At 42.1% G+C, this 25,369-nt stretch overlaps 1 protein-coding gene across 4 annotated transcripts in view; it reads right to left on the bottom strand.

Annotated features, from left to right (window-relative positions):
* Positions 1-25,369, bottom strand: part of LOC122638871 — a 154,617-nt gene that overhangs the window by 33,330 nt on the left and 95,918 nt on the right. For all 4 annotated transcript variants that reach the window (XM_043831727.1, XM_043831730.1, XM_043831732.1 and 1 more), the window contains exon 9: positions 20,322-20,384. In XM_043831727.1, coding sequence (XP_043687662.1) covers positions 20,322-20,384 — 63 coding nt within the window. The remainder of the gene's footprint in view (positions 1-20,321; positions 20,385-25,369) is intronic.

Here is a 25,369-nt window from a genome sequence, read left to right as displayed (position 1 = left end):
TGCCAAGGAAACTTATGGACAATTGGGGAATGATGCACAAGTTTATGACATCCGGAAGACACTCCATACCACTACTCAGAAGGAGTTGTCAGTTGCCAAATACTATGCTGTCCTCAAGAGCCTATGGCAACAATTGGATCACTATGCTAGGTTTCAGCCCTCTACAGCTGCCGACATTGCTGCCTATAGCAAGTTTATGGACCAGTTTCGAGTTTATGATTTTTTGGCTGGTCTTAATGCTGAATATGATCCAATTCGTGTGCAAGTTCTTGGTAGGGTTCTTTTCCCAACATTGGAGCAGGCTTTTTCTTATGTTCACATTGAAGAGACAAGTCGGACTGCTATGATGTTGACTCCTACAGTTGAGAGATCAGCCCTACAAGCTGCTGGTTCCAACTCTTCTACTACTTCTGAGAGTAGTGCTTCTGCTGCTGCTGCTCCTGCAAGAGAGCCAATCAAGTGTGACCATTACAACAAACCATATCACACTAAGGCTCAGTGCTGGAAATTACATGGGAAGCCCGCTGATTTTGAGACCAAACGTGGTCGTGGTAAACCTAAAAGCAAGGCTAATCACACTGAAAGTGTAATTACAGCCCCAACTGCTGAACCAGTTTTCTCCCAGGAAGAATTTCAGGCTCTCAGGCGTATGTTACAAACTTCCGCTGCCTCTACTACATCTATTGCTAGTTATTCCACATCATCAGGTTCTCATTTTGCCCGTTTAGGTATTTCTTTTGCTGGTCACTGTGCATCAGTTGTCTCCACTCCATGGATCATTGACTCTGGTGCCACTGATCACATGATAGGTTCTTCTAGCCTTTTTCATACCTATGCCCCTACTTCTGGCAAGGATAAGGTTAAAATAGCTGATGGGTCCCTCTTATCTATTTCCGGGAAAGGATCCCTTCTCTTACCTTGTCTTCTGTGTTGCATATTCCCAATTTCACTACTAACCTTCTATCTATTAGTAGTATTACAAAAAATAAGAATTGTAAAGTGACCTTTTTTCCATCTCATTTTGTCTTTCAGCATCTGGACTCGGGGAAGATGATTGGATCAAGTAAAGTGCATGGTAGATTGTACTTGCTTGATGGTGACCCTCTTGTTACACAGGCTTTACCTTCTCAGCTATGTCGGCCTGCATCCTTCTCCTCTAAAGTACACCAATGCCATTCTAGACTAGGACACCCCCCCCTCAGGAACTTTATCTCATTTATTTCCAGCATTACTAAAAAATTGTAATATGGAAGATTTTTTTGTGAGCCTTGTATCTTGGCCAAACAGACACGTTCAAACTATCCGATTTCTAATAAAAGGTCTTCTACCTTATTTCAATTGGTTCATACTGATGTGTGGGGTCCTAGTCGAAAAGCTTCTCTTTCTGGTCATAGGTGGTATGTCACTTTTATAGATTGTTATTCCCGATTCACTTGGGTCTACCTGATGCACACAAAAAATGAAGTTTTTTCCTGTTTTTAGCATTTTCATAAGATGATCCAGACCCAAGTTAATGCCACTCTCAAAGTCTTGAGAAGTGACAATGGGACAGAGTATATGGAAGGTCAGTTCCAAAGATACATTGCTGCCCATGGGATTTTATATCAGACCAGCTGTGTTGATACTCCAGCCCAAAATGGTGTGGCTGAAAGGAAAAACCGCCATCTCTTGGAGGTGGCTAGAGCATTTATGTTTGCTCGACATGTTCCTTCATTTTATTGGGGAGATGCTGTCCTCACTACGGACCATTTGATTAATAGGCTGCTCAGTTGGGTTCTTGATTCCAAGTCCCTTGTCGAGCTATTACTTGGCTCTTCTTCTTTTATTGTTCCCCCCCCTAGGGTGTTTGGCTGCGTTTGTTATGCCAGGGGTACTAGGTCCCCTGGTAAACTTGAATCCTGTAGTCTCCGCTGCATTCTTTTAGGGTACTCTACCACCCAGAAGGGGTACAAGTGCTATTATCCTCCTGCCAGACGTACATTGGTCAGTATGGATGTTGTTTTTCATGAGACTCTGTCTTATTATTTGTCCCCACCTCTTCAGGGGGAGAGTGTTAGTGAAGATGCGCTGACCATAGAACCTCCCCTACAATCTGTTTACAATGAGTCTGTTCCTGCTCCTCCTACTCCTAGTCCTCCCTTTGCCTTAGAGGGAGAGGTTCCTATACAGGATAAGACCATCCTAGATGATGTTGTTGACATTCCTATTCAAGGGGAGCAAACTCCAGTTCAGACTCCAGTCCAGAAAACCATTAGTGAATTTCAGAGGAGGATTAATGAATCTAATGTGCAGACTTATACAAGGAAACATAAGCAGCTTCAACCGACTATAGCACGACCCATCCAATTGCCGAACCTGGTTCCAAAACCTGCCTCTCCACCTGGTAATACTTCTTCTCCTGATTTACCTATTACTATTCGCAAAGGTGTCAGGGCTTGCATTAAGCATCCTATATCCCATGTTGTTTCTTATGACTCCCTTTCTCCATCTTTTCATGCTTTTGTTTCTTCTCTTTCTTCTGTTTGTATTCCTAAAAATTAGCAGGAAGCTCTATCAGATGGAAAGTGGAAGGCAACAATGATAGAAGAAATGCAAACCTTGAAAAAAAATAACACATGGGAGCTTGTGGTACTTCCACATGGGAATAGAACTGTTGGATGCAAGTGGGTGTTTGTAGTAAAACAAAAGGTGGATGGCACTGTGGATAGGTATAAGGCACGACTCGTGGCAAAGGGGTTTACCCAGATATACAACATTGATTACCAGGAGACCTTTGCCCCTGTTGCAAAGCTGAATACTGTTCAGGTTTTGCAATCCTGTGCAATCAATCTTGGATGGGAATTGCAACAGTTGGATGTGAAGAATGCTTTCCTCAATGAAGAACTGGATGAGGAGGTATATATGGACATTCCACCAGGCTTCTCTTGTGACAAAAACCAAGGTAAGGTGTGTAAATTGAAGCGTGCACTTTATGGGCTGAAGCAGTCTCCTCGAGCATGGTTTGGCCGGTTTCACAAGGCTATGATTTCTGTGGGCTATAAGCAGAGTAATGATGATCACACTCTCTTTATAAAGAGGGTTGGTGGAAAACTCATTGTTCTTATAGTCTACGTTGATGACATAGTGGCCACTGGCAATGATGGTGATGAGATCAGCAGGTTGAAGTCCTTTCTTGGGCAGGAGTTTGAGATTCAAGATCTAGGAAAGCTACGGTACTTTCTTGGGATTGAGGTTGCCAGATCTTCTAAAGGCATCTTTCTCTCCCAAAGGAAGTATGTCCTAGATTTATTGGCTGAAACTGATTTGTTAGGATGTCACCCTTCAGATACTCCTATGGATGCTACTGTTCGTCTCAAGGAAAAAGAGGGTGAACCTGTTGATAAAGGTCGGTACTAAAGACTAGTGGGGAAGTTGATATATTTCTCATATACACGTCCTGATATTGCTGTTGCTGTGAGTACTATGAGTCAGTTTATGCATGATCCCTACTCTTCTCATAGGGAGGCTGTTCTTCGTATCCTTCACTACATGAAGTCAGCTCCTGGAAAGGGCATTCTCCTGTCTTCTCATGGTCACCTACGGATAGAGGCATACATTAATGCTGATTGGGCTGGTTCTACAAATCGCAAGTCTATCTCTGGGTATTGTTCTTTTGTAGGTGGCAATCTTGTCACTTGGCGTAGCAAGAAGCAGAATATGGTTGCTCGTCCTAGTGCCGAAGCAGAATTTTGTGCTATGGCACAAGGCATTTGTGAGTTACTTTGGCTCAAAGGCTTGCTACAAGATTTAAGTGTTCCTATTCGTCTTCCTATGTTGTTGTACTGTGACAATAAGGCTGCAATTAGCTTTGCACATAACCCAGTACAGCATGATCGCACCAAGCATGTTGAAGTGGATAGACATTTCATCAAGGAGAAATTGGAAGAAGGGTTGATTTGTGTTCCCTTTGTGAAGTCTGCTGATCAGCTAGCTGATATTTTCACCAAGGGATTATCTGGAAAGCTATTTCATCCTAATTTAGTCAAGTTGGGCATGATTGACATATTTGCTCCAACTTGAGGGGGAGTGCTGAATAATGTACACCAGAATACCCCCAATACCATGGGGGTATTCTGGTCTTTTTACTACTTTATATTTAAGTGTTTGTACTGCCTAGTTAAGTCGGCTATAGCTAGGGGTATTTTTGTCTCTATGATGTAATCTTCATATTATAAATATATAGCTTAGTTGATCAGTTCGATCATTCAAGCATTCTCTCATAGTTTGTTTTGTTAACAATCCCCTTCCTCCCACCGTTTCCTACTTCTCCATTTCTATTTGATATTGGGAAACATAAAGAAGGGGCTGTTGGTGCTATTGATGATAATTAAGTGGTGGTTCTGGTAATGAGAAGGATTGCTACATTGTGTATAAGGAAAGAAGACCAAGCAAAAGAAAACCTGCTAAGAGTCCTCCTTGGATCCACATCTTGAGATACATCCTCCTCAGTCAGGTGACTTCCCTCCTCTTTCTTCTGATTTAGACCTTCCTATTGTTGTTAGAAAAGGAAAGAGAGCTTGCACTAATTCTATAGCCCAATTTGTTTCCTATGATGCTCTTTCTCCTATAGGTGTTGCTTCACTGCTGCCCTCTCTTCTATTTCCATTCCCAAAAATGTCACTGAAGCTATGTCTGACCCAAAGTGGAAGCAAGCCATGTCTGAGGAAATGATGGTTCTTGAGAAGAACTGTACTTGGAAATTGGTTGATTTTCCAAGGGGGAGAGTTCCAGTTGGATGCATATTGTCTGCACAGTTAAGTATTGATCAGATTGTATAATTGAGAGATACAAGGCAAGGTTGGTTGCCAAAGGGTACCGTCAAGTATATGGGATTGATTACCAGGAAACATTTGTTCCTGTAGCCAAACACAACTCGATCAAAATCCTCCTATCAGTGGCAGCCAATAGGGACTGGCCCTTGTATTAGTTGGATGTGAAAAATGCCTTCCTCCATGGTGACCTAGAAGAGGAAGTATATACGCAACCTCCACCTGGTTTTAAGTTTCCTTCGGCTGAAGGGAAATTTTTTTTTTTTAGATGAATAAATAATTTCATTACCAAAGGAACAAAAAAGGGGGGGGGAACAAGCGCGAACCAAATACAAGACTTGCCAAAGCGGTCAAGGGCTAGCAAAACAAAAGGCAAGAGCCCAAACAAGAACTACACCCTAAGCAAACAAAGCAAAAGACCAACAAGTCAACCCGGAGGCAGTCACGGCGAGGCAAGACCTCTAACCCGGATCCACCGTCTCACGGCAAAAAACATGATCTTTGGTAGCCAAACTCAGAGGCAAAATCTTCTCAGCGTAGGGAAGGGAGTAGGTGTTAGAGTTGTTAGAATATCCTGTATAGGGGTAGTTCTATCATTGTCTAGTTATAAGACATGACTAAATTGTATTTTTACCTTCTTGTCTTATTTTCCTTTACCTCCCTAGGGAGGCTTGTGTAATTTGGAAGAGTTAATTAATGAAGCTAATATGTGTGTTGAGAATCACTCAACACACATAATCGATTCTCCCATTCTCTTCTCTTCTTCTTCTTCTTTCCTCTTCTCTTACCAGATTCGACCTACCTTTAAGTTTCAACTTGGTATCAGAGCCAACATTTCTGGTTTGAGAGTCGGCTGAGCTCAGTGGTTGTCTTCTCCTCTCTTTGGAACCATATAAATGTAAAGGGGGTTCCATTAGAGGCTGTATATGTGAGATACTATACATCTTACAGTCTTGGGAGTGGTATTCTCCAAGTTAAGTCCATATGGAGAGAGTTTAGGAGCATTTGAGGGTGATTTGAAGCCATGGAAGATGACTGCCAAGTTACCGCCAGCCTGTGAAGATTTTTTCTTGGTTCTCCTTCTCTTCTCCATCTCTTGGCATGAGACCTATTGGATTTGCATCACCTAGGGGTGTTGTTTCAGACCCCTAATCTCTTGTTTTTTGAAAGGAATGCTACTTAGCTTCCAGATGTTCCGAAATCTTGGAAGCAAACCCTGTTTTTCCGCCAGCCTTGGACTGTCTCAGATTCGATTCTGCCTTTGGCAGCTTGGCTGGCCTTGGAACTTGTCCCATTTATGTCGTATGGGAGTGCCTTCTTGAAGCCCTAAGAGCCTGCTCTTGAAGGTGGAAGATAAGAGGACTGCTACTGATTTTTTCTTGCTGCTATACAGGTATCGACTGCTCTGTTTTTGCCTTCTTTGAAGCTTGCTGTATTGGATGACTGAATGTGATTGAGAATGGAATGCATTGCATCTTGATACATTTATTGGGTGTTATGGACTAAAGGTTCTTGGCTGCTAGAAGAATTTGGTTTGAGTTATGCAATTTTTTGCTCTCTATATGCTTGCTGTTTTTTAGGCTTGGTCTCAGCCTAGTGGTTTGGTTGAGTGAGTACCATTTGTGTAGTGGTTTGCCTCCTTGTTTGGGTTGAGTATACTCCCCGCTTGCGCAAACAACTTATATTGATTGTTGAAGTGTTTGCCCATTATGTCCATTGTGTCTGGACAAGATTCTGAGGTCAGTGGACCAATTACAGCCGGCAGCCCAAGTAGTGGTTTCCCAACCATGGCTTCCTTTGACAACCCCAACACCCAGATCTCAGTTGTGAAATTGGACAATACCAACTATTTGGATTGGTCCCGTTCTGTGAAGTTGTGCGTAGGGGAAAGTTGGGGGTACATTACTGGGTCTATCACAGCTCCTACTACAACCGATACAGGCTATCTCAAGTGGGAGACTGAGAACTCCACTGTTATGACTTGGCTATATTCTCTATGAAACCTGAGATAAGTTGGAGGTTTATGAGTAAGGAGACTGCAAAAGATATTTGGGACAGTGTATCCAGAGTTTTTGATAGAGTTGGAGATTCAACGAAAGTGTATCAAATTCTCCAAAAGATCATTCATATGAAACAGGGTGATAGGAGTATATTTGAGTACTACAACTCTGTTATTAGCTTGTGGGAGGAATATGATCACTATAACAATCTCCAGTTGTCCAATTCTGATGATCAGGCAAAGGTCTACAGGAGCCAAGAAAAGAAAAGGATCCTTATTTTGCTTGGTGGTCTTAACCCTGAATATGAGCCTCTTCGCCTGCAAATCTTAGGGAGATCTCCCTTTCCATCTCTGGATGACGTGTGCAGCTATTTGCAAAGTGAAGAAACCAGGAGGACCACTATAGATATTGCACCATTAACAAAGAAGTCTGCTCTTGTTTCTAGTTCCCACAGAGACTGGAAAAGTGGGGGGAAAGGCCATGGGCCACCTCGTGGCGATCACCGTGAGAGATACAAATGTGATCATTGTGGCAAGCTTCGACACACCAAGGACCGGTGTTGGGATCTTTATGGACAGCCCCCTGGTATGCGTGGTGGTTCATCTAGTGCCCGTGGCGGCAAGTGAGGGGGAGCTAGGGCTCACTCTGTGACATCTAAGTTTGAGCCACCTGGACCACAGCCAGCTCCTGATTCCCTCTCACAGGAGGATATTACAGCCCTCCGTCGATTGATGTCTCACTTTAGAGGGTCAGCTACTGGTTCTACCTCAGGAGGGTCTACTACTTCTGCCTCAGCTCTGCAGGTCTCGTCTGCTCCTCCTACTGCACCCACTTGGATTATTGACTCTGGAGCCTCTGATCACATGACTGGTATGTCACAGTACTATGATTCCTACTCCATTGGCTCTGGCCGGGACAAGGTAAGGGTTGCTGATGGTTCCCTTTCTTCTGTCTCTGGTAAGGGTAATGTGCGCGTTACTCCTTTTATTTCACTTGAGTCTGTCCTTCATGTTCCAGGCTTTGCTACTAACCTATTATCAGTGAGTCACCTAACCAAATCCTTACATTGTTGTATCACTTTCTTTCCTTCTTATTGTGTCTTTCAGGATTTGGAGACAAAGAGGGTTATTGGCAGTGGGACTGAGAAAGGAGGACTATCTTCTTGAGCCACGGTTACCTACTCAATCTACTGCTGCAGCTTATGTTTGTGGTCGGAATGACCGTAGTACTTTGGAGTCTGTTATGCTTTAGCATCAACGTTTGGGTCATCCCTCTTTTGTTGTTATGAGGAGATAGTTACCCCACTTATTTACTTCTTTTCCTGCATCTTATGTTTTTCAGTGTGAATCTTGTATTTTCACTAAACATTATCGCACATCTTATCCTTATCGTGGTAATAGATCTACTGCACCTTTTTCCCTTGTTCATACTGATGTTTGGGGGCCTTCTCCTACTACTTCTTTATCTGGATTTCGTTATTTTGTTTCATTTGTGGATGACTATTCTCGGTCTACTTGGACTGTTTTATTGAAACAAAAGAGTGATGTTTGTGATGCTTTTAAAGATTTTTACCAACTTATCAGTACTCAGTTTGGTACTCACATAAAAATTGTTAGATCTGATAAGGGGGGTGAGTACATGTATGGGGGGCTCCAACAGTTCTTTTCTATAATGGCATCATCCATCAACTGGCTTGTGTTGACACCCCACAGCAAAATGGGGTGGCTGAGCGCAAAAACCGCCATTTGTTGGAAATCACCAGGGGTCTTCTCTTTGGTATGCACGTGCCTAAGACCTTCTGGTCTGATGCACTTCTTACCGCTGCCTTTCTTATTAACCGGATGCCAACTCCACTCCTTGGCTCCAAATCCCCCTGGCTCTTCTTTCTCCTCAATCCTCAGCTTTTCCCTTGTCTCCACGAGTCTTTGGTTGTGTTTGTTATGTACATGTCAACAAATCAGCCCATACCAAGCTTGATCCCAAAGCTCTCAAGTGCATCTTCTTGGGCTACTCTGATTCCACCAAAGGGTATAAGTGCTACCATCCTCATTCCCGAAGGCGACTTCTCTCCAAAGATGCCACCTTCTTTGAGTCTATTCCTTTCTTTTCTTCTTCCCCTCGCCAATCTGTTCAGGGGGAGAGTACTAACAATGAACAGAATGCTGATGTCATTCCCTTCCTATCTCCCTTGCCTACCTCTACTTCCCCATTCCTATTTGATATTGGAAAGTACAAAGAAGTGATGTTGTTGATATTGATGCTAGTAGTGGTGGTGATGCTAGCAGGGAAACAGAATACAAGGGTATAAGATTCAAAGAAGATGGTGTATTCACAAGAGGTGCATCCTTGTTGAATGAAAAAGGGAAGCAACCATGGTATAAGTAACCCTGCCAAAATCCCTCTTTGGATCCACATCCTCAGTCTCATCCTTCTCACTCAGGTAATTCCTCTCCTTCTGAATTAGATCTTCCCATTGCTATGAGAAAGGGGAAGAGAGCCTGTACTAACCCCATAGCCCAGTTTGTTTCCTATGCCTCCATTTCTCCTATAGGTATTGCTTTTTCCACTGCTCTTGAGTCTTTTTCCATTCCCAAAAAAGTCACAGAGGCCTTATCCAATCCAAAATGGATGTAAGCAATGAATGAGGAAATGGTAGCTCTAGAGAAGAACAATACGTGGACACTTGTTGATCTTCCTAGGGGGAGAACTCCAGTTGGATGCAGATGGGTTTATGCAGTCAAGTATAGATCCGATGGTACAATGGAAAGGTACAAAGCTCAGATGGTTGCAAAAAGGTATAGTTAAGTGTATGGCATTGACTACCAGGAGACTTTTGCCCTTGTAGCCAAGCATAACTCCATCAAGGTTCTTCTTTCAGTAGCAGCCAATAAAGATTGGCCAATGTACCAATTAGATGTGAAGAATGCATTTCTTCATGGAGATTTAGCAGAAGTAGTGTACATGCAGCCTCCACCTGGTTTTAAGTGTCCCTCAGCTGAAGGGAAAGTGTGTTTGTTGAAGAAAGCTCTCTATGGCCTAAAGCAGTCTCCTAATGCCTGGTTTGAGAGATTTCGACAAGCCATTCTGAAGAATGGGTATTATCAGAGTCAAGCTGACCACACCTTGTTTATCAGGAGAGGTAATGGTACAGTTACAGCTCTCATTGTCTATGTTGATGACATTGTGGTGACTGGGAATGATGTTGCTGAGATAAATAGATTGAAGTCTTATCTGGCTAAACAGCTTGAGATCAAAGACCTTGGACTCTTGAAATACTTCTTGGGTATTGAGGTATCTAGATCAAGGAAAGGGATCAACATTTGCCAAAGGAAATTTGTCTTGGATCTTCTGAAAGAGACAGGGATGATGGGGTACAAACCAGCCACTTCCCCCATTGATCCGAATCATAAACTTGGTGATGAATGTGGTTCTTCTCTTATGGATGCAAGCAAGTACCAAAGGTTAGTTGGGAAACTAATCTATCTCTCCTTGACTCGACAAGACATCTCTTATGCAGTTGGAGTGGTGAGTCAGTTCATGCATGCTCCTAGGAGTGGACATCTGGATGCAGTGTATTGCATCATTAGATACTTGAAATCCTGTCCAGGAAAAGGTCTTCTATTTGCCAGGCATGACCATTTGCAGATTGAAGGCTACACAGATGCTGATTGGGCTGGTTCAGTCTCTGACAGGAGATTTACTTTTGGGTACTGTACCTTTGTGGGTGGTAATCTAGTTACCTGGAGGAGCAAGAAACAACCAGTTGTTGCTCGATCCAGTGCTGATGCCGAGTTTAGGGTCATGGCCCAAGGAGTATGTAAGCTTATATGGCTGAAAAGGCTTCTTCAAGACTTGAGCTTTGAAACTGAAGGGCCAATGAGACTTTATTGTGACAACAAAGTTGCCATAAGCATTGCCCATAATCCGGTTCAACATGATCGAACCAAGCATATTGAGGTTGATCGTCACTTCATCAAAGAGAAGCTGGATTCTAGGTGCATTTGTACTCCCTTTATGAAGACAGGTGATCAAGTAGCAGATATCTTCACCAAGGGTCTCTCTCCTAGTCTATTTAGTACTCTATTGTGCAAGCTAGGAATGTATGACATTTATTCTCCAGCTTGAGGGGGAGTGTTAGAGTTGTTAGAATATCCTGTATAGGGGTAGTTCTGTCATTGTCTAGTTATAAGACATGACTAAGTTGTATTTTTACCCTCTTGTCTTATTTCCCTTTACCTCCCTAGGGAGGCTTGTGTAATTTGGAAGAGTTAATTAATGAAACTAATATGTGTGTTGAGAATCACTCAACACACATAATCGATTCTTCCAGTCTCTTCTCTTCTTCTTCTTCTTTCCTCTTCTCTCCCTCTTCTTCTTGCTGTAAACCTCTTCTCTTACTAGATTCGAACTACCTTTAAGTTTCAACTATAGGCAATGTAGGGGTGGATGTTAGGGAAAGGAGGGGAACTGGGGTTACAATGACGGCAGAAGACACTTAAAGGCGGGGGGGGGGGGGCTTTTGGGCTGGGGCTCAAAGGAGGGAGCATCAATAGAGGAAGAAAGGCCCAAACAAGCCTGGGCCAAGAGATCAGGGCTAGAGCAGAGAAGCGAGGTACAAGGAGCAATTGGGCTGTTAGCCCCAGCTAGCCCAAGAGGCCCAGCCGAAAAGCAGCAGAGGAGAGGGAGATGGGCTGAACCACTGGGCCCACGAAAGGGGTATCAGGTGAAGAAGATAAGAAAGGCTTTTTGATGCCCTTAAGGTAGGCAGCAATCCCAAGGCTAAGAGGGGGAGAAAAGGGAGTGATAGAAGAAGGAGATGGAGAAGTCAGAGCGACTGAGGGTGAAAGCGACTCAACAACAGAAGAGGAAAGAGTCTCGTCAATGATGGTGCCAACAAGGATTTGAGTCTCGCCAGGCTCAAGAGAGAAGGGGTCAGGTTGGTCAGGCTCAGAACCCAAGACTAGATATCGATTGTGACCGCTGGTTCCTGATCGGAGAACCAGAGAACAATCGGATGGGGTCTCAAGACTACGAGGGGAGGTGGAGGCAAAGGCACGGCGGCGGAGCTTGTTGCGCTAACGACTATGACGACGGCCTCGAACAGAGGGAGGAAGAGCAGAGGGCTAGGGAGAGGAAATGGGAGGAGGACACAGAGAGATGATGTGGCTGGGGATTGCAGTGGAGGCTATGGGCTGAGGAGGAGAACTGGAGGGGGCAACAGAGGAGTTGTTGGCTGGAAAAAGGTTGGAGGAGTCAGTGTTGAGGGTGAAGGGGCAGTTCAAAGGGGGATGGGCGATGCATTTATCGGTGGAATGGCAAAAAGCTTTACAGGATAAACAATGGGGGGGATCCAGTCATATTTGATGGGCTGATTGAAGGAGAAGCCTTCGTCGTCAACTACAAGCACAGTGGATAGTAGCGGGGAATCAGCTTGAACTTCCACACAAATACGGGTAAACGCGAGATGATCCTGGAGCTTTGTTCTACCATCAAAGTAGAGGGGTTTTCCAAGCACTGAGCCAATCACGCTAAGACCTTTCTCACACCAGAAGTGCAGAGGGAGACCAGGGAGAGAAACCCAGAGGGGAAGGGAGCTTAGGTCAAGCTGGTTCAGCTCAAGATATCGGTTCCATTGTCGGAGGAAGAGAGGCTTTTTACCGACATTTCAACGACCACCATCCAGAAATCGACTTTTGTCAACATCATCTGCAAACTTGAAAATGAAGAGTCCATTATCAAGCAGGTAAGTTTCAAAACAATTTCCGGTTTTCCATTGCTTTGTAAAGGAAGCCTTTACAAGAGGAAAGGAGGGGCAGGTACCTAAAAAGTGCCCAACAAGGTAGTTTGTCCATTTTTTTGACTCAAAGGACAGTAGGTCAGCTTCATAATGGGCTGCTTTAGAGCCATCGATGATGGTAGGAGGGACAAAATGGAGGGGGAAACCATCACGGGGGAAGGGAGAGTTGCTAGGGAAAAGGGAGGACCAAGTTCTGGGTTCGGGGAGGGAAGGTGATGATGGTTTAGGGGGAGGAGGAGCCCTGGGTGGTGGCGGCACCACCCGAAGGAGGTCGGACATTGAAGGGGCTCCTTCCTACATTAGGCGATGTTGTTTCTCTTCGTCAAGTCTCAGAGGCAGAGGGGGGACCATACTTTTTCTGAAGGGAAAATTTGCCTCCTAAAAAAAGCACTTTATGGTCTCAAGCAGTCTCCTAAGGCGTAGTTTGAGCAATTTAGATAGGCCATCCTATGGAATGGGTATTCCCAGAGTCAGGCTGATTACACCTTGTTTATCTGGCAATGTAATGACACTGTCACAACACTTATTGTTTATGTTGATGACATTGTGGTAACTGGAAATGATCAAGTTGAGATAAGCAGATTGAAGTCATACTTGGCCCAATAGTTTGAGATTAAAGATCTTGGACTGTTGAAGTACTTCTTGGGAATTAAAGTGTCATGATCAAAGAAAGGAATCAATATTTGCCAAAGGAAGTTTGTGCTGGACTTGTTAAAAGAAACCGGATGTTGGGTTGGAAACCAACAAACTCTCCTATTGATCAAAATCACAAACTAGGGGAAGACTGTGAACCTCCTCTTATAGATGTAGGAAAAATTCAGAGATTGGCTGGAAAACTAATCTACCTCTCTTTAACTTGGCCAGAAATTACTTATGCAGTTGGAATGGTGAGCCAATTTATGCATGCCCCCAAGAGTGGGCACTTGGATGTTGTATATCGCATCATCAGATACTTGAAGTCTTCTCCAGGAAAAGGTCTTCTCTATGTCAGGCGGCAGGCAAAACCATTTGAGGATAGAAGGCTACACTAATGCTGATTGTGCTGGTTCAGTTTCAGACAGACGATCTACATCAGGTTATTGTACATTTGTGGGTGGCAATTTAGTCACTTGGAGGAGCAAGAAGTAACCAGTGGTGGCCAGAGCTAGTGCAGAGGCTGAGTTTAGGGCTATGGCTCATGGAGTTTGTGAACTCCTATAGCTAAAGATGCTAGTCCAAGAGTTGAGGTTTGATACTGAAGCACCTATGAGGCTTTATTGTGATAACAAGGCCGCCATAAGAATAGCCCATAGTCCTGTGCAAAAAAAGACAAAACAAACCACATTGAAGTGGACCGGCACTTCATCAAGGAAAAGATAGACTCTAGCTACATTTGCACCCCTTTTGTGAAGTTTGGTGATGAACTAGAGACACCAAAGGACTTGCTTCTCTCCAGTTTGGTACCTTAGTATGCAAGCTGGGAATGCATGACACTTATTCTCCAGCTTGAGGGGGAGTGTTAGAGTTTATGTAGTAGTGGTACTTTAGGGACTAGTTTGTTGACTAGTGACCTTATATTGCCTTTTACCTCCTTAGGGAGGTGTATGTAATTCCTTTCATATTATTAATGAAGCAATATAGTTGTGTTGGAGAAGATACTCCAATACACAACATTGCACCATTTCCCTTCTTCTCCTCCAAACTCCTATCTTCATCTTTTCTCTTGTTCCCTTGCATTCTTTAACTTCCAACTAATCCTGGGATAAAGAAGACTCCATAGGTGCATTATCAGTTGTCTCATTGTGATGGGCAGAACCAGAATGAGTAGTAGTGGAGCGACCACGATCATGGGCTCGAGATGTAATGGGACGACCATGGAGTTTCCAGCATGTCTCCCTAGTGTGACGTTCCTTCCCACAAAAATCACACTTGACCGGTTCCTTATCAGTAGCACAACGGTCACTGGAATGACGGGGTAACAGGAAAAATAACCTTCTTTCCTTCCATTGCATTTTTCAGGAATTGGCGGCAGGGAAAACGATTGGCAGTGGTAAAGTGGTCAATGGCTTATACTTGCTTGATTTTGTAGGCTCCTCTCCTTCAACATTGACAACACAAGCTCCTACTAGTTTCTCTGAAGTTGCCTTCGCCGATTTATATAAGTGGCATCACCATTTGGGTCATCCACCTCTTGGGACTTTAGCCAAAAAATTTCCTGATTTAGTTAAAAAATGTAATCCGAACCATTTTTTTGTGATGCTTACATTTTGCCAAGAAAACTCGTTCAGTTTATCCTCCTTCTGATAATATAAGTTTGGTACCTTTTCATTTAATTCATTCTGATGTATGGAGCCCCGCCTGATATGTTTTTGTTATTGGGTATTGATGGTTTGTTAGATTTATTGATTGTCATACGAGAGTTACTTGGATTTATTAATTGCAACAAAAGAGTGAAATTTTCCGTTGTTTCCAGCTCTTCCATCAGATGGTTAAAACCCAGTTTGATGCAAAGATCAAGATCCTTCGCACGGATAATGGGTGAGAATATAATGATGGGTCTTTTCAGTCGTATTTGGGTGATAATGGAATCATCCATCAGACTAGTTATGTTGACACCCCCGCTCAAAATGGTCTGGCCGATCACAAGAATCAGCATTTATTGGAAGTAGCTTGTTCCTTGATGTTTCAAATGAATGTCCCTGCACCTTATTGGAGCAAGGCTGTCCTCACGGCTGCGTATCTCATAAATCGGATGCCTTCTTGTATCTTAGACTCTCGCTGCCCCATGGAGTTGCTTAATTTCATTGTGCCCCCGAAGGTTTTTTGGCTGTGTGCTTTCCTCGTAAGCATCACCAGCATGGTAAGCTTGAACCTCGTGGCATCCGTTGTATATTTCTTGGCTACTCGGCGACTGAAAAAGGGTATAAATGCTATCATCCCCACTCTCGCCATCTGTTTGTCTCTATGGACATGGTGTTCCATGAGAATGAGGCATACTTTCAACTGTCGCACCTCTTCAGGGGGAGTCCTCTTCATGTGTGCTTCTGATTGCTCCAATGCCAAATTTGGTTCCAGAAGAAGATACTGATATGGTTTCAGCCCAGGGGGAGCCCACGGTTCCATTAAAGGTTTTTGTTCGCTCCAAGTCCAAACTGAAGCAAGATGAAGCCACCACTACCACTGTACCACTCCAATTATCACCTCCTAATCCAAGTCCTCCTACATACTGTTCATCAGGTGAGTCTACTCCTAGTATTCCTATTTACCCTACACTTGATTTACCTATTGTCATTTGTAGGCCTGTTAGAACTTGCACTCAATATTCCCTTTCCAATGTGGTCTCTTATGAGTCTCATCACCTTCTTTTTATGCTTTTGTTTCTTCAATGTCATCAATTACTATTCCTAAGCACTAGCAGGAAGTTTTGGCCGATCCAAAATGGAAGCTTGCTATTATAGAAGAGATGAGGGCACTTGGGAAAAATGAGACATGGGACCTAGTCACTAAACCTATGGGATGCAAGTGGTGTTTACTGTGAAACAAAAGATAGATGGCTCAGTTGATAGATACAAGGCTCGATTGATAGCCAAGGGCTTCACCCAGACGTTTGGCATAGACTACCAGGAGACATTTGCTCCAGTGGCCAAGTTAAATACTGCTCGAGTGATTGTTTTGTGTGCAGTCAACTTGGGATGGGAATTGCAGCAACTAGACGTGAAGAATGCATTTCTTCATGGGGAACTTGAAGAGGAGGTGTACATGGGTGTCCCTCTTGGCTTCTCTAGTCAAAAAACCCATGGTAAGGTATGTAGTATGTAAATTAAAACGAGTGTTATATGGGCTGAAGCAATCTCTTTGAGCATGGTTTGGGCGTTTTCATAAAACCATGATGTCTACGGGTTACAAACAGAGTAATGCTGATCATACTCTGTTCACTAAGAAGAATGGTGAGCTGATTACTATCCTCATTGTACATGTGGATGACATCGTGGTTACAAGAAGCGGCATTGATGAAATAGCTCAACTGAAGATTTTCCTGGGCTCCGAATTTGAAATTAAAGACCTGGGAAAGCCATGATACTTCCTTGGGATTGAGGTTGCACGGTCAGATTAGGGTATCTTCCTTTCTCAACGGAAGTATACACTTGACCTTTTGTCTAACACTGGGATGCCATTCCAAACCTGCAGATACCCCTCTTGAGGCAAATTCCCATCTGAAGCAAAAAGATGGTGAACCAGAGATTGGTTGGGAGATTGATTTCTCTCTCTTACACTAGGCCAGATATTGCGTTTGCTGTTAGCATGGTCAGTCAGTACATGCATGATCCATACTCTGGACACTTGGAAGTTATGTATCGGATCTTGAGCTATTTCAGTCTGCTCTTGATCGATGGTTTCTCTTTTCTCCCCATGATCACCTGCTCATTGAAACTTACATTTGATGCTAATTGGGCTGGTTCCCCTGACGATAGACAATCCACCTCCAGATACTGTACTTTGGTTGGTGGAATACTAGTCACTTGGCGGAGCAAGAAGCAGGCAGTGGTTGCTCATTCTAGTGCAAAGGCTGAGTTTAGGGCTAAGGCCCATTCTAGTGCAAAGGCTGAGTTTAGGGCTAAGGCCCACGGTATTTGGGAACTCTAGTTCCCAGGTCTTCTTCAGGACCTGTGTGTTCTTGTTCAGCTTCCCATGCAGCTTTTTTGTGACAGCAAATGTGCCATTAGTATTGCGCACAACCCAGTTCAGCATGATCGGACGAAGCATATTGAGATTGACCGTCACTTCATCAAGGGAAATTTGGAACAAGGCATCATTTGTATCCCTATTATTAAATCCGCAGAGCAGCTGGTTGATGTGTTTACCAAGGGCTTATCTAGTAAAGTTTTTCATCCAATTATTTCCAAGTTGGGCATGATTGATATCTATGCACCAACTTGAGGGGGAGTGTTTTAATATGGGTATAGGGGTAATTTTATCTTATTTATCCCTTAGGGATATTTATGTATTTGTACCTATTCCTGAACATTCTCTAGTCTAATATAATGAAGTGGGGCTGTGGATATAAGGTCACAAGCCATTATTCTCAATTTCATAAATCACCTTGCTTAAAGGAGAAGATTTCTCATATAGATGATATATTCAAGACATTTTTTTTACTTGGGAAAAACTTTCTTTCAGGTCATCTGAAACACCTTTAGCAGTAGAGTGACACTTAACACTAGCTGCAATAGACAAATTTTTGCTGTTCCAAAACTAGATGCTCTGATGAGCTTAAATGCAATGATTTGGACATTGAGTCCATAGAAGGGTTTAAGTCACCCATTAGAACACAAGGGATAAAATTCCAGCAACAAAAAATAAGGAGAAACCCAACTACAATCCATGGATTAGATGGAAGTTAAAACCAAAGGTCACAGCAGCCAGCCAATACAAGAAAGGTATTAAATCTACTTGATAATCAAAATCAGAATATAAAGAACCAGAAAAATGCAAATTGCAGAGTGTGAAAACACTCAATGCGCAGAGAAGAATCTCCCTTGAAATTGCAGGAAGCAATAGGAGCACAGTTGTCAAGGCGGTCGGGCGGGAGGGGGGGAGGAACCAACGCCTAGGTGCCGCCTTGACAACTATGAATATTAATAGATCTCAAATTTGAAGCACTTCTTTAGCAATATAGAGAAAGAATATGTCTGCAAATTTTCACAGCAATCTGACAAGGAGAATCTAACTTCTTGAAAAACTCCCGCTAGAACTTGGGTTCCTCAAAAAACTGCAGAAAACTGGATCTAAAGATGAAGTAATCACAAAACAGTCTTCCATATAAGATTACAACACCATATATAGGGCAGAGAAGCAGATCACATCATAGTTGTCACGGCGACTAGGCGACCTAAGGTGTTGGAGGCGTACCAACAAGGCGCCCTAGGTGTGCAGTATATGACTAAACTATATGTAATATAATATAAAATGATAATTTTATAGAATTATGCTTATATGCAACATAGAAGCCATAGTAATGCATTAGATATGATGATACTAGTAATGATCTAATATGAGAAAACTAAACATATAATAACAAAGCATAGGATATAATATACGCATATTCATCAAAAAAACAAAACAATAAACATAAATCAACGTAAACTCGTGAAGTGTCAACAAGGCGTGTAGTCGCCTTGGACCCAAGAAAGGGCTTGGATGCCTATGCGACGTTCGCCTAGGCGACACCTTGACAACTATGGATCACATCATCATCAATAACTTGTACCACAAGAGAGAATTCTGATTCCGTAGATAAACCGGGAAAAGCTTGCCTAGGAAGAGAACTCTGGTTGTATAAACCCTAATCTTCAATCCACTGCATAGCATGTATATATTAAACAGCAGCAACCTAAGAAACCCTAGTTTTCATATTCTCGCAACTAGGTTTTTATTGCAAACAGGACAGCATTGGTTGTTGCGAACCACGAGGAGGAAACCGTAGAAGACTCTCCAAAATAGAAAAGAATGATTACAATACTGATTACTTTTTTGCTCTGATACCATGTAACAATATCAAAAATAAGAAACCTGTACCTGCACATGATGGAGAAGGAGAAGAAGATGGGAAGAGAAGAGAAGAGAAGAGAACAAAGGAATACGCGGTTGGGATCAAAATACCCAAACTGTGACCCCCCCCCCGATTGTTATTTATAAGATATTATGTATGCTATTACAGATAAGGACAGATTTATGTATGTATAATTTCCCCTTATCCTCTGGTACACTTTATAAACTAGATTACAATTGGCTTGATTATTTTGGCACATTAGTGTTTCATTCATAAGAACGATTTTATAAATATGGAAAATTTTTCTCTCGACGAACAAGTCTAAAGAAATAGGTGGACAGCCACACCTAATTGTACCACATGGAAGGGTGATTCAATCATTCACCCTCACATGTATGTATGTCCATGCATCCCCCAGTCATCCAAGCATTCATTCTCACACCCTTCAGGCAGTCCTTAATTATTCAATACTTTAGTTTAAAACACGGCTAACTCCTTTTGAGCTGAAACTTAACAACAGGGGACCTTAGGATCTATCTGTCCACAAAATTTCAGCTCCATCCGACCAGCCATTTGGCAGAAATAGGTGCTCGGCCACCTATTTATATAGATGTGCCTGTCAAGAGAAACTCACCCTAAATATATATAATTAAAGTACACTTGCACGAAAATCAGGCTGGGCTTAGGCCAGACAAGAACCAGGGCCTCAACCTTAACCTGGCCCAGCCCGACCTCAGGCTGGGCTTAGGCCAGACAAGAACCAAGGCCTCAACCCTAACCTGGCCCAGCCTGACCTTAGGCTGGGATTACTCAGCCCAGACCTGGCCCAGAGGCAGAAAATCCCACAAATCCCACCCAAGCCCAGAAAATTTTTGGCAGAGATGTACAGTTTTTCAGACCCAAGTTGCACCACAAAAGGGACCCACAAAGGACTTATTAACAGATAATTGTTTTAGTTCAGAGGAGAAAAATGAATCAACCATGTTGACCAATGATATTTTTAATGATACTTTTGATCTACCATAGTTTTTTCCTATCAAAAAGCATACAGATATAGAACAAACAGAACTAAAGTTTAAGTAACAGACCAAGTAAACCCTCAATAATTATGTACAAAGTTCAAGCTGAATACAAGAAAAAAGTAGAAAAACTAACAAATTTAGCCAAAGTAACATATGAAAACTCACTTCAAGAGCAATTGGATCCTTTGGGGAGTTTCCAAGCATTGCCTCATATTCTTGCAGCCTAGTCTGACAAAAACAAGAAAGCAGAGGCATCAACAAAATTCCAAATTGCCTCAATTTCCCTCAGCAGTAACAATTAGAAAAACATAAAACTGAAATTTTGACACAACAGTTTTCAGGCATAAACAGAAATGGTTACAAGAAACAAGATTTAAAGTATCAGTATCGGAAATCTGATTTTAAGAGACATATCAGAGAGACTCTATTTTAAGAGACATATCAGAGAGACTCTAAGAGATGTTGGATACACTTGGATATGGAGGTATATGCTTGGATGTATGCAAAACTACTGCTTTTAAGTATAATACAGAATAAACAAGCAACAAATAATAATATCCAACCAATATCAGCTTGTCTGTCTTGGCGGCATCTTTTTTATTCAAGTCCTTGATGGCAAGGGCAATATTGACTTTATAAATAAGTAATAAGAAGCAATAAAGCAAGAATATTTCAAAAAGAAAATCTATTTTTGTATTAGGATACTAGCCTAAAGTAAACCGTAAAGGTCCAAACCATGCAAACAACATGTAAGTTCAAACAAACTAAACATACTATTAAGAAATAAAAATTAAGTATAAATATAATAAACATACTACAGTAACATATCAAACAAACATTAAGTAATTTGTAATTATCAATAATAAGTGCTTACCAACAAATATAATTATGTATTATATAGATCACTACTCATTCAAGATAGATCCAAATCTATCTAATTATGCAATTTTTTCAATTTTAGATCATTTGAAGAGAAAAACAAACTCAAAAATTCCCTATTTAGGCAATGTTTTTAACTTCCATACAAATTCAAAGGATTGGGAACAATTAAACATTCACAAATGATTCATGAAGATCAAAACCTATCTATTTACTTGCTTATTTAAAAATCATAGACCATTTGAAACAAAAAGAAATCCAAACATTACCATACTTATACTATTTTCTAATTTCCTAAAATTGGAGAAAATTTCAAATATTCTGGAAATCATGGGAGTCATAGATTCACGCAAGAAAGCTGTTGAGATGGGCTACTTTACCAGATAGGGGTAATTTAGTCCTTATTGTTTTAATTATTTTATGTTTTATTTTTACTTCTTTTCTGTTTTTTCCCTTCTATCAGATCTCTATTTGAGATTCCTAATTGTAGTGGGAATTCCTAATAGGAATAGGACTGGGGGGGATTCATACTTTGATTGTAATTTGAGATTATTATAAATAAGGGGCTGGATGATCGATTTAGGTCATTCAAGCATTCATGTTCACTGCTGTTTACAAAAGCATATATAAATTATTTACACTAGATATTGCAATTAAAGTAAAAAAATATTTAAAAATTTCCAAAATTCTACTATTTTTTATTTTTGGATAAATTCTGAAGATAGATGCACAAATCCATGTTCTTTCAACAATAAATGCATAGTTCAAGGTCAGTTTTCAGGTTCAGATGTGATACTTGGCAAAAACAAGCAAGGATAAAATAAAAAGATTCAAGCAAAAACATTCATATTTTTTTAACATACATCAACCCACAGCTTAGATGTTGGCTTCTACTTTGGTGAGCTTTAATGCAAAGATTTTCTCATTTGATCACCCAGCCTAGGTTGCTTTTGAGCATATATGGGTCGCTACTTGGATTTTGGCCAAAAACTAAGAGAAGGAGTTTTATTTCAAAAACAGAGATTTATGGGTTTTGGCAGCATGTATTGAGTGTATCGTCGTTCCATATCAATTTTTATCGGTCCATATTGTTACTGTATCGGTCTAAATCAGGTCGATACAGTTCTATACATGAATTTTTTAATTTATTAGTAAGGAATGATCATATTAGAGCTGATTTGCAAGTAGCTCTGATACATGATAAGCTACGAGAAAGTCGTTTGAGGAGGCATGGCCATGTTCAACGGAGGCCTTTCGATGCTCCAGTACGGAGGAGTCATTTGATTCAGATTGAGGAACTAAAAGAGCTAGGGGCAGAACTAAAATGACCCTATGAGAAGTGGAGAGGAAAGACATGCATAGTGGTGATGCAGTGCTTTTGGCAACTTTCCTGATCAACTGGATGTCCTCCCGTGTCTTGGCATCTCGCTGCCCCCTTGAGGTATTACTGGGATCATTTTCTTTTGTTGTGCCACCTAGAATTTTTGGCTGTGTAGTATTTGCTCATAATCATCATGTGCATGGCAAGTTTGACCTAAAGGGGCTCCGCTGTATTTTTCTGGGCTATTCGTCTACCCAAAAGGGATATAAGTGTTATCAACCCCCTTCACGGAAGATGTTTGTCACTATGGATGTAATCTTCCATGAGTCGGAAGCTTATTTTCCTTCTACTGCTCCTTTTCACGGGGAGTCTGCAAGTGAAGACGTGCCCTTAATTACTCCATTGGATATTCCTACAGTGGAAGATTCTTCTGTTGAACTTGAGGAGGGTATGACAGGACAGGAACAGGAGCAGCCTCTAGTCCAGGGGGAGCCTGACACTTTGAAGGTATTTGCACAAGGAACTTGGCATAAGCAACATAAGCAAGTTGATGCTACCACCACCACTGCTCCTATCCAGTCGTCCCTACCGGATCCAAGTCCTCCTAGTGATCCTACTCCTAGCGATTCCTAGTCTTGGCTTACCAATTGCTATTCGTAAACCCCGTAAAACTTGTACTCAGCATCCCATTTCTAACGTTGTTTCATATGACTCACTTTCTCCCTACTTCCATACCTTTGGCTGTGTTTGGTATGCATTCTTGGAATGCATTCTAGGTCAATTTCGCATTCTCAGATGATAAAAATAGTTGTTTTTTTTATCATCTGAGAATGCGAAATCACCTTAGAATACATTCCAAGAATGTATACCAAACACAGCCTTAGTTTCTTCATTGTCCTCTATTTCCATTTGTAACAAATGCAAGAAGCTCTAGCTAATTCAAGGTGAAAAGAAGCAATGAACGAAGAAATGAGGGCTCTTGGGAAGAATGACACATGGGATCTAGGGCACCTTCCTCCAGGAAAGAAACTTGTAGGTTGTAAGTGGGTTTTTGTAGTGAAACAGAAGGTAGATGGAACAGTGGATAGAAATAAAGCAAGGTTGGTTACTAGAGGATTCACTCAGACACATGGGATCTACTATCAAAAAACATTTGCACTAGTAGAAAAAATGAACACTGTCAGAGTCATTATCTCATGTGTCGTTAACCCAGGATGGGATCTTCAACAACTTGATGTGAAAAATGATTTTCTCCACGGGGAACTTGAAGAGGAGGTATATATGGATGTTCCTCCTGGATTTGCTTCTTCAAAAACTCAAGGCAAAGTGTGTAGGCTAAAGCGAGCTTTGTATGGTCTGAAACAATCCCTAAGAGCATGGTTTGGTCGGTTCCATAGAGCCATGGTGTTATCAGTGATAAAGTAATGTTCATCATACTTTGTTTATCAAAAAGACAGGTGAATATATTACAGTCTTGATCGTCTATGTATATGCATTGTAATCACTGGGAGGGATGTTGATGAAATATCTACACTGAAGACCTATGTGGGGACAGAGTTCGAGAACAAGGACCTGGGTAAGCTGAGATATTTTCTTAGGATCGAGCTTGCCCATTCAGCTCAAGGTATGTTCATCACAATGGAAGTATAATCTTGATTTCTTATCAAACACAAGGATGTTGGGGTGTAAACCTACAGATAGTTCGCTAGAGCCTAACACTTATCTCAAGAACAAGGATGGGAAACCAATTGATAAAGGCAGTTATCAAAGATAAGTTGGAAGACTGATACACGTATCCCACATACAGTCTGACATAGCCTTTACAGTTAGTGTGGTTAGTCAAAAAGTTTCACTTTCGGGTCATCGGTGGTATGTCACCTTTATTGATTGCTATTCCAGGTTCACTTGGGTCTATCTTATGCACAATAAAAGTGAGGTTTTTTCTTGTTTTCAGCACTTTCACAAGCTGGTTCAAACTCAATTTAATGCCACTGTTCAGACTTTAAGGAGTGATAATGGGAGAGAGTATATGGAAGGTCAGTTCCAAAAATACTTGGCTGCCCATGGCATCCTCCATCAGACCAGTTGTGTGGATACTCCGGCCCAAAATGGCGTGGCTGAGAGGAAGAATCGCCACCTCTTGGAGGTAGCTCGTGCTCTTGTTTGCGTAATGTCCCTTCCGTTTATTGGGGGATGCTTGTTCTTCACGCAACCTATTTAATTAATAGGCTGCCCAGTCGGGTCCTTAACTCTAGACCCCCTGTTGAGCTATTACTTGGCTCTTCCTCCTTTGTTGTTCCCCCTAAGGTTTTTGGCTGCATTTGCTATGCCAGGGATACAAGGTCCCCGGGCAAACTTGACCCACGTAGTCTTCGGTGTATTTTCTTAGGGTACTCTGCCACACAGAAGGGGTACAAGTGCTATCACCCTCCATCCCGCCGGACTTTTGTCAGCATGGATGTCGTGTTTCATGAGAGTATCTCCTACTATGTGTCCCCACATCTTCAAGGGGTGAGTATTAGCGAAGATGTGTTGACTTTAGACTCTCCACCTCCACTCCAGTTGGTTCATGATGAGGCTGAATAGCTATTCAGCCTACTTCTCCCGTTCAGCCTCCTTCTAGTCCTCCTCCTCCCCCTGAGTCAGGGGGAGAGGTTCCTGTACAGGGGGAGCAAACCACACCAGCCCAGACTCCTGTCCAGAGGGCCATTAGTGAATTTCAAGGTATAATTGATGCTAGCAAAATGAAGACCTATGCAAGGAAATATACGCAGGTTCAATCAACTGTTGCTCCCGTACCCATCCAGTTGCCGAACCTGGATCCAGAACCTGCCTCTCCACCAGGTAATATTCCTTCTCCTGAGTTGCCTATTGCCCTTCGCAAAGGTGTCAGGACTTGCACTCAGCATCCCATATCTCATGTTGTGTCTTATGACTCCCTTTCCCCATCATTTCGTGCTTTTATTTCTTCTCTTTCTTCTGTTCGTGTTCTTAACAATTGGCAGGAAGCTCT

Source organism: Telopea speciosissima, chromosome 1, assembly GCF_018873765.1.
Source record: "Telopea speciosissima isolate NSW1024214 ecotype Mountain lineage chromosome 1, Tspe_v1, whole genome shotgun sequence".
NCBI classification, from domain to species: Eukaryota; Viridiplantae; Streptophyta; class Magnoliopsida; order Proteales; family Proteaceae; genus Telopea; species Telopea speciosissima.
Note: the sequence above shows the minus strand (reverse complement) of the source record. Positions and strands in the feature narration are given on the sequence as shown.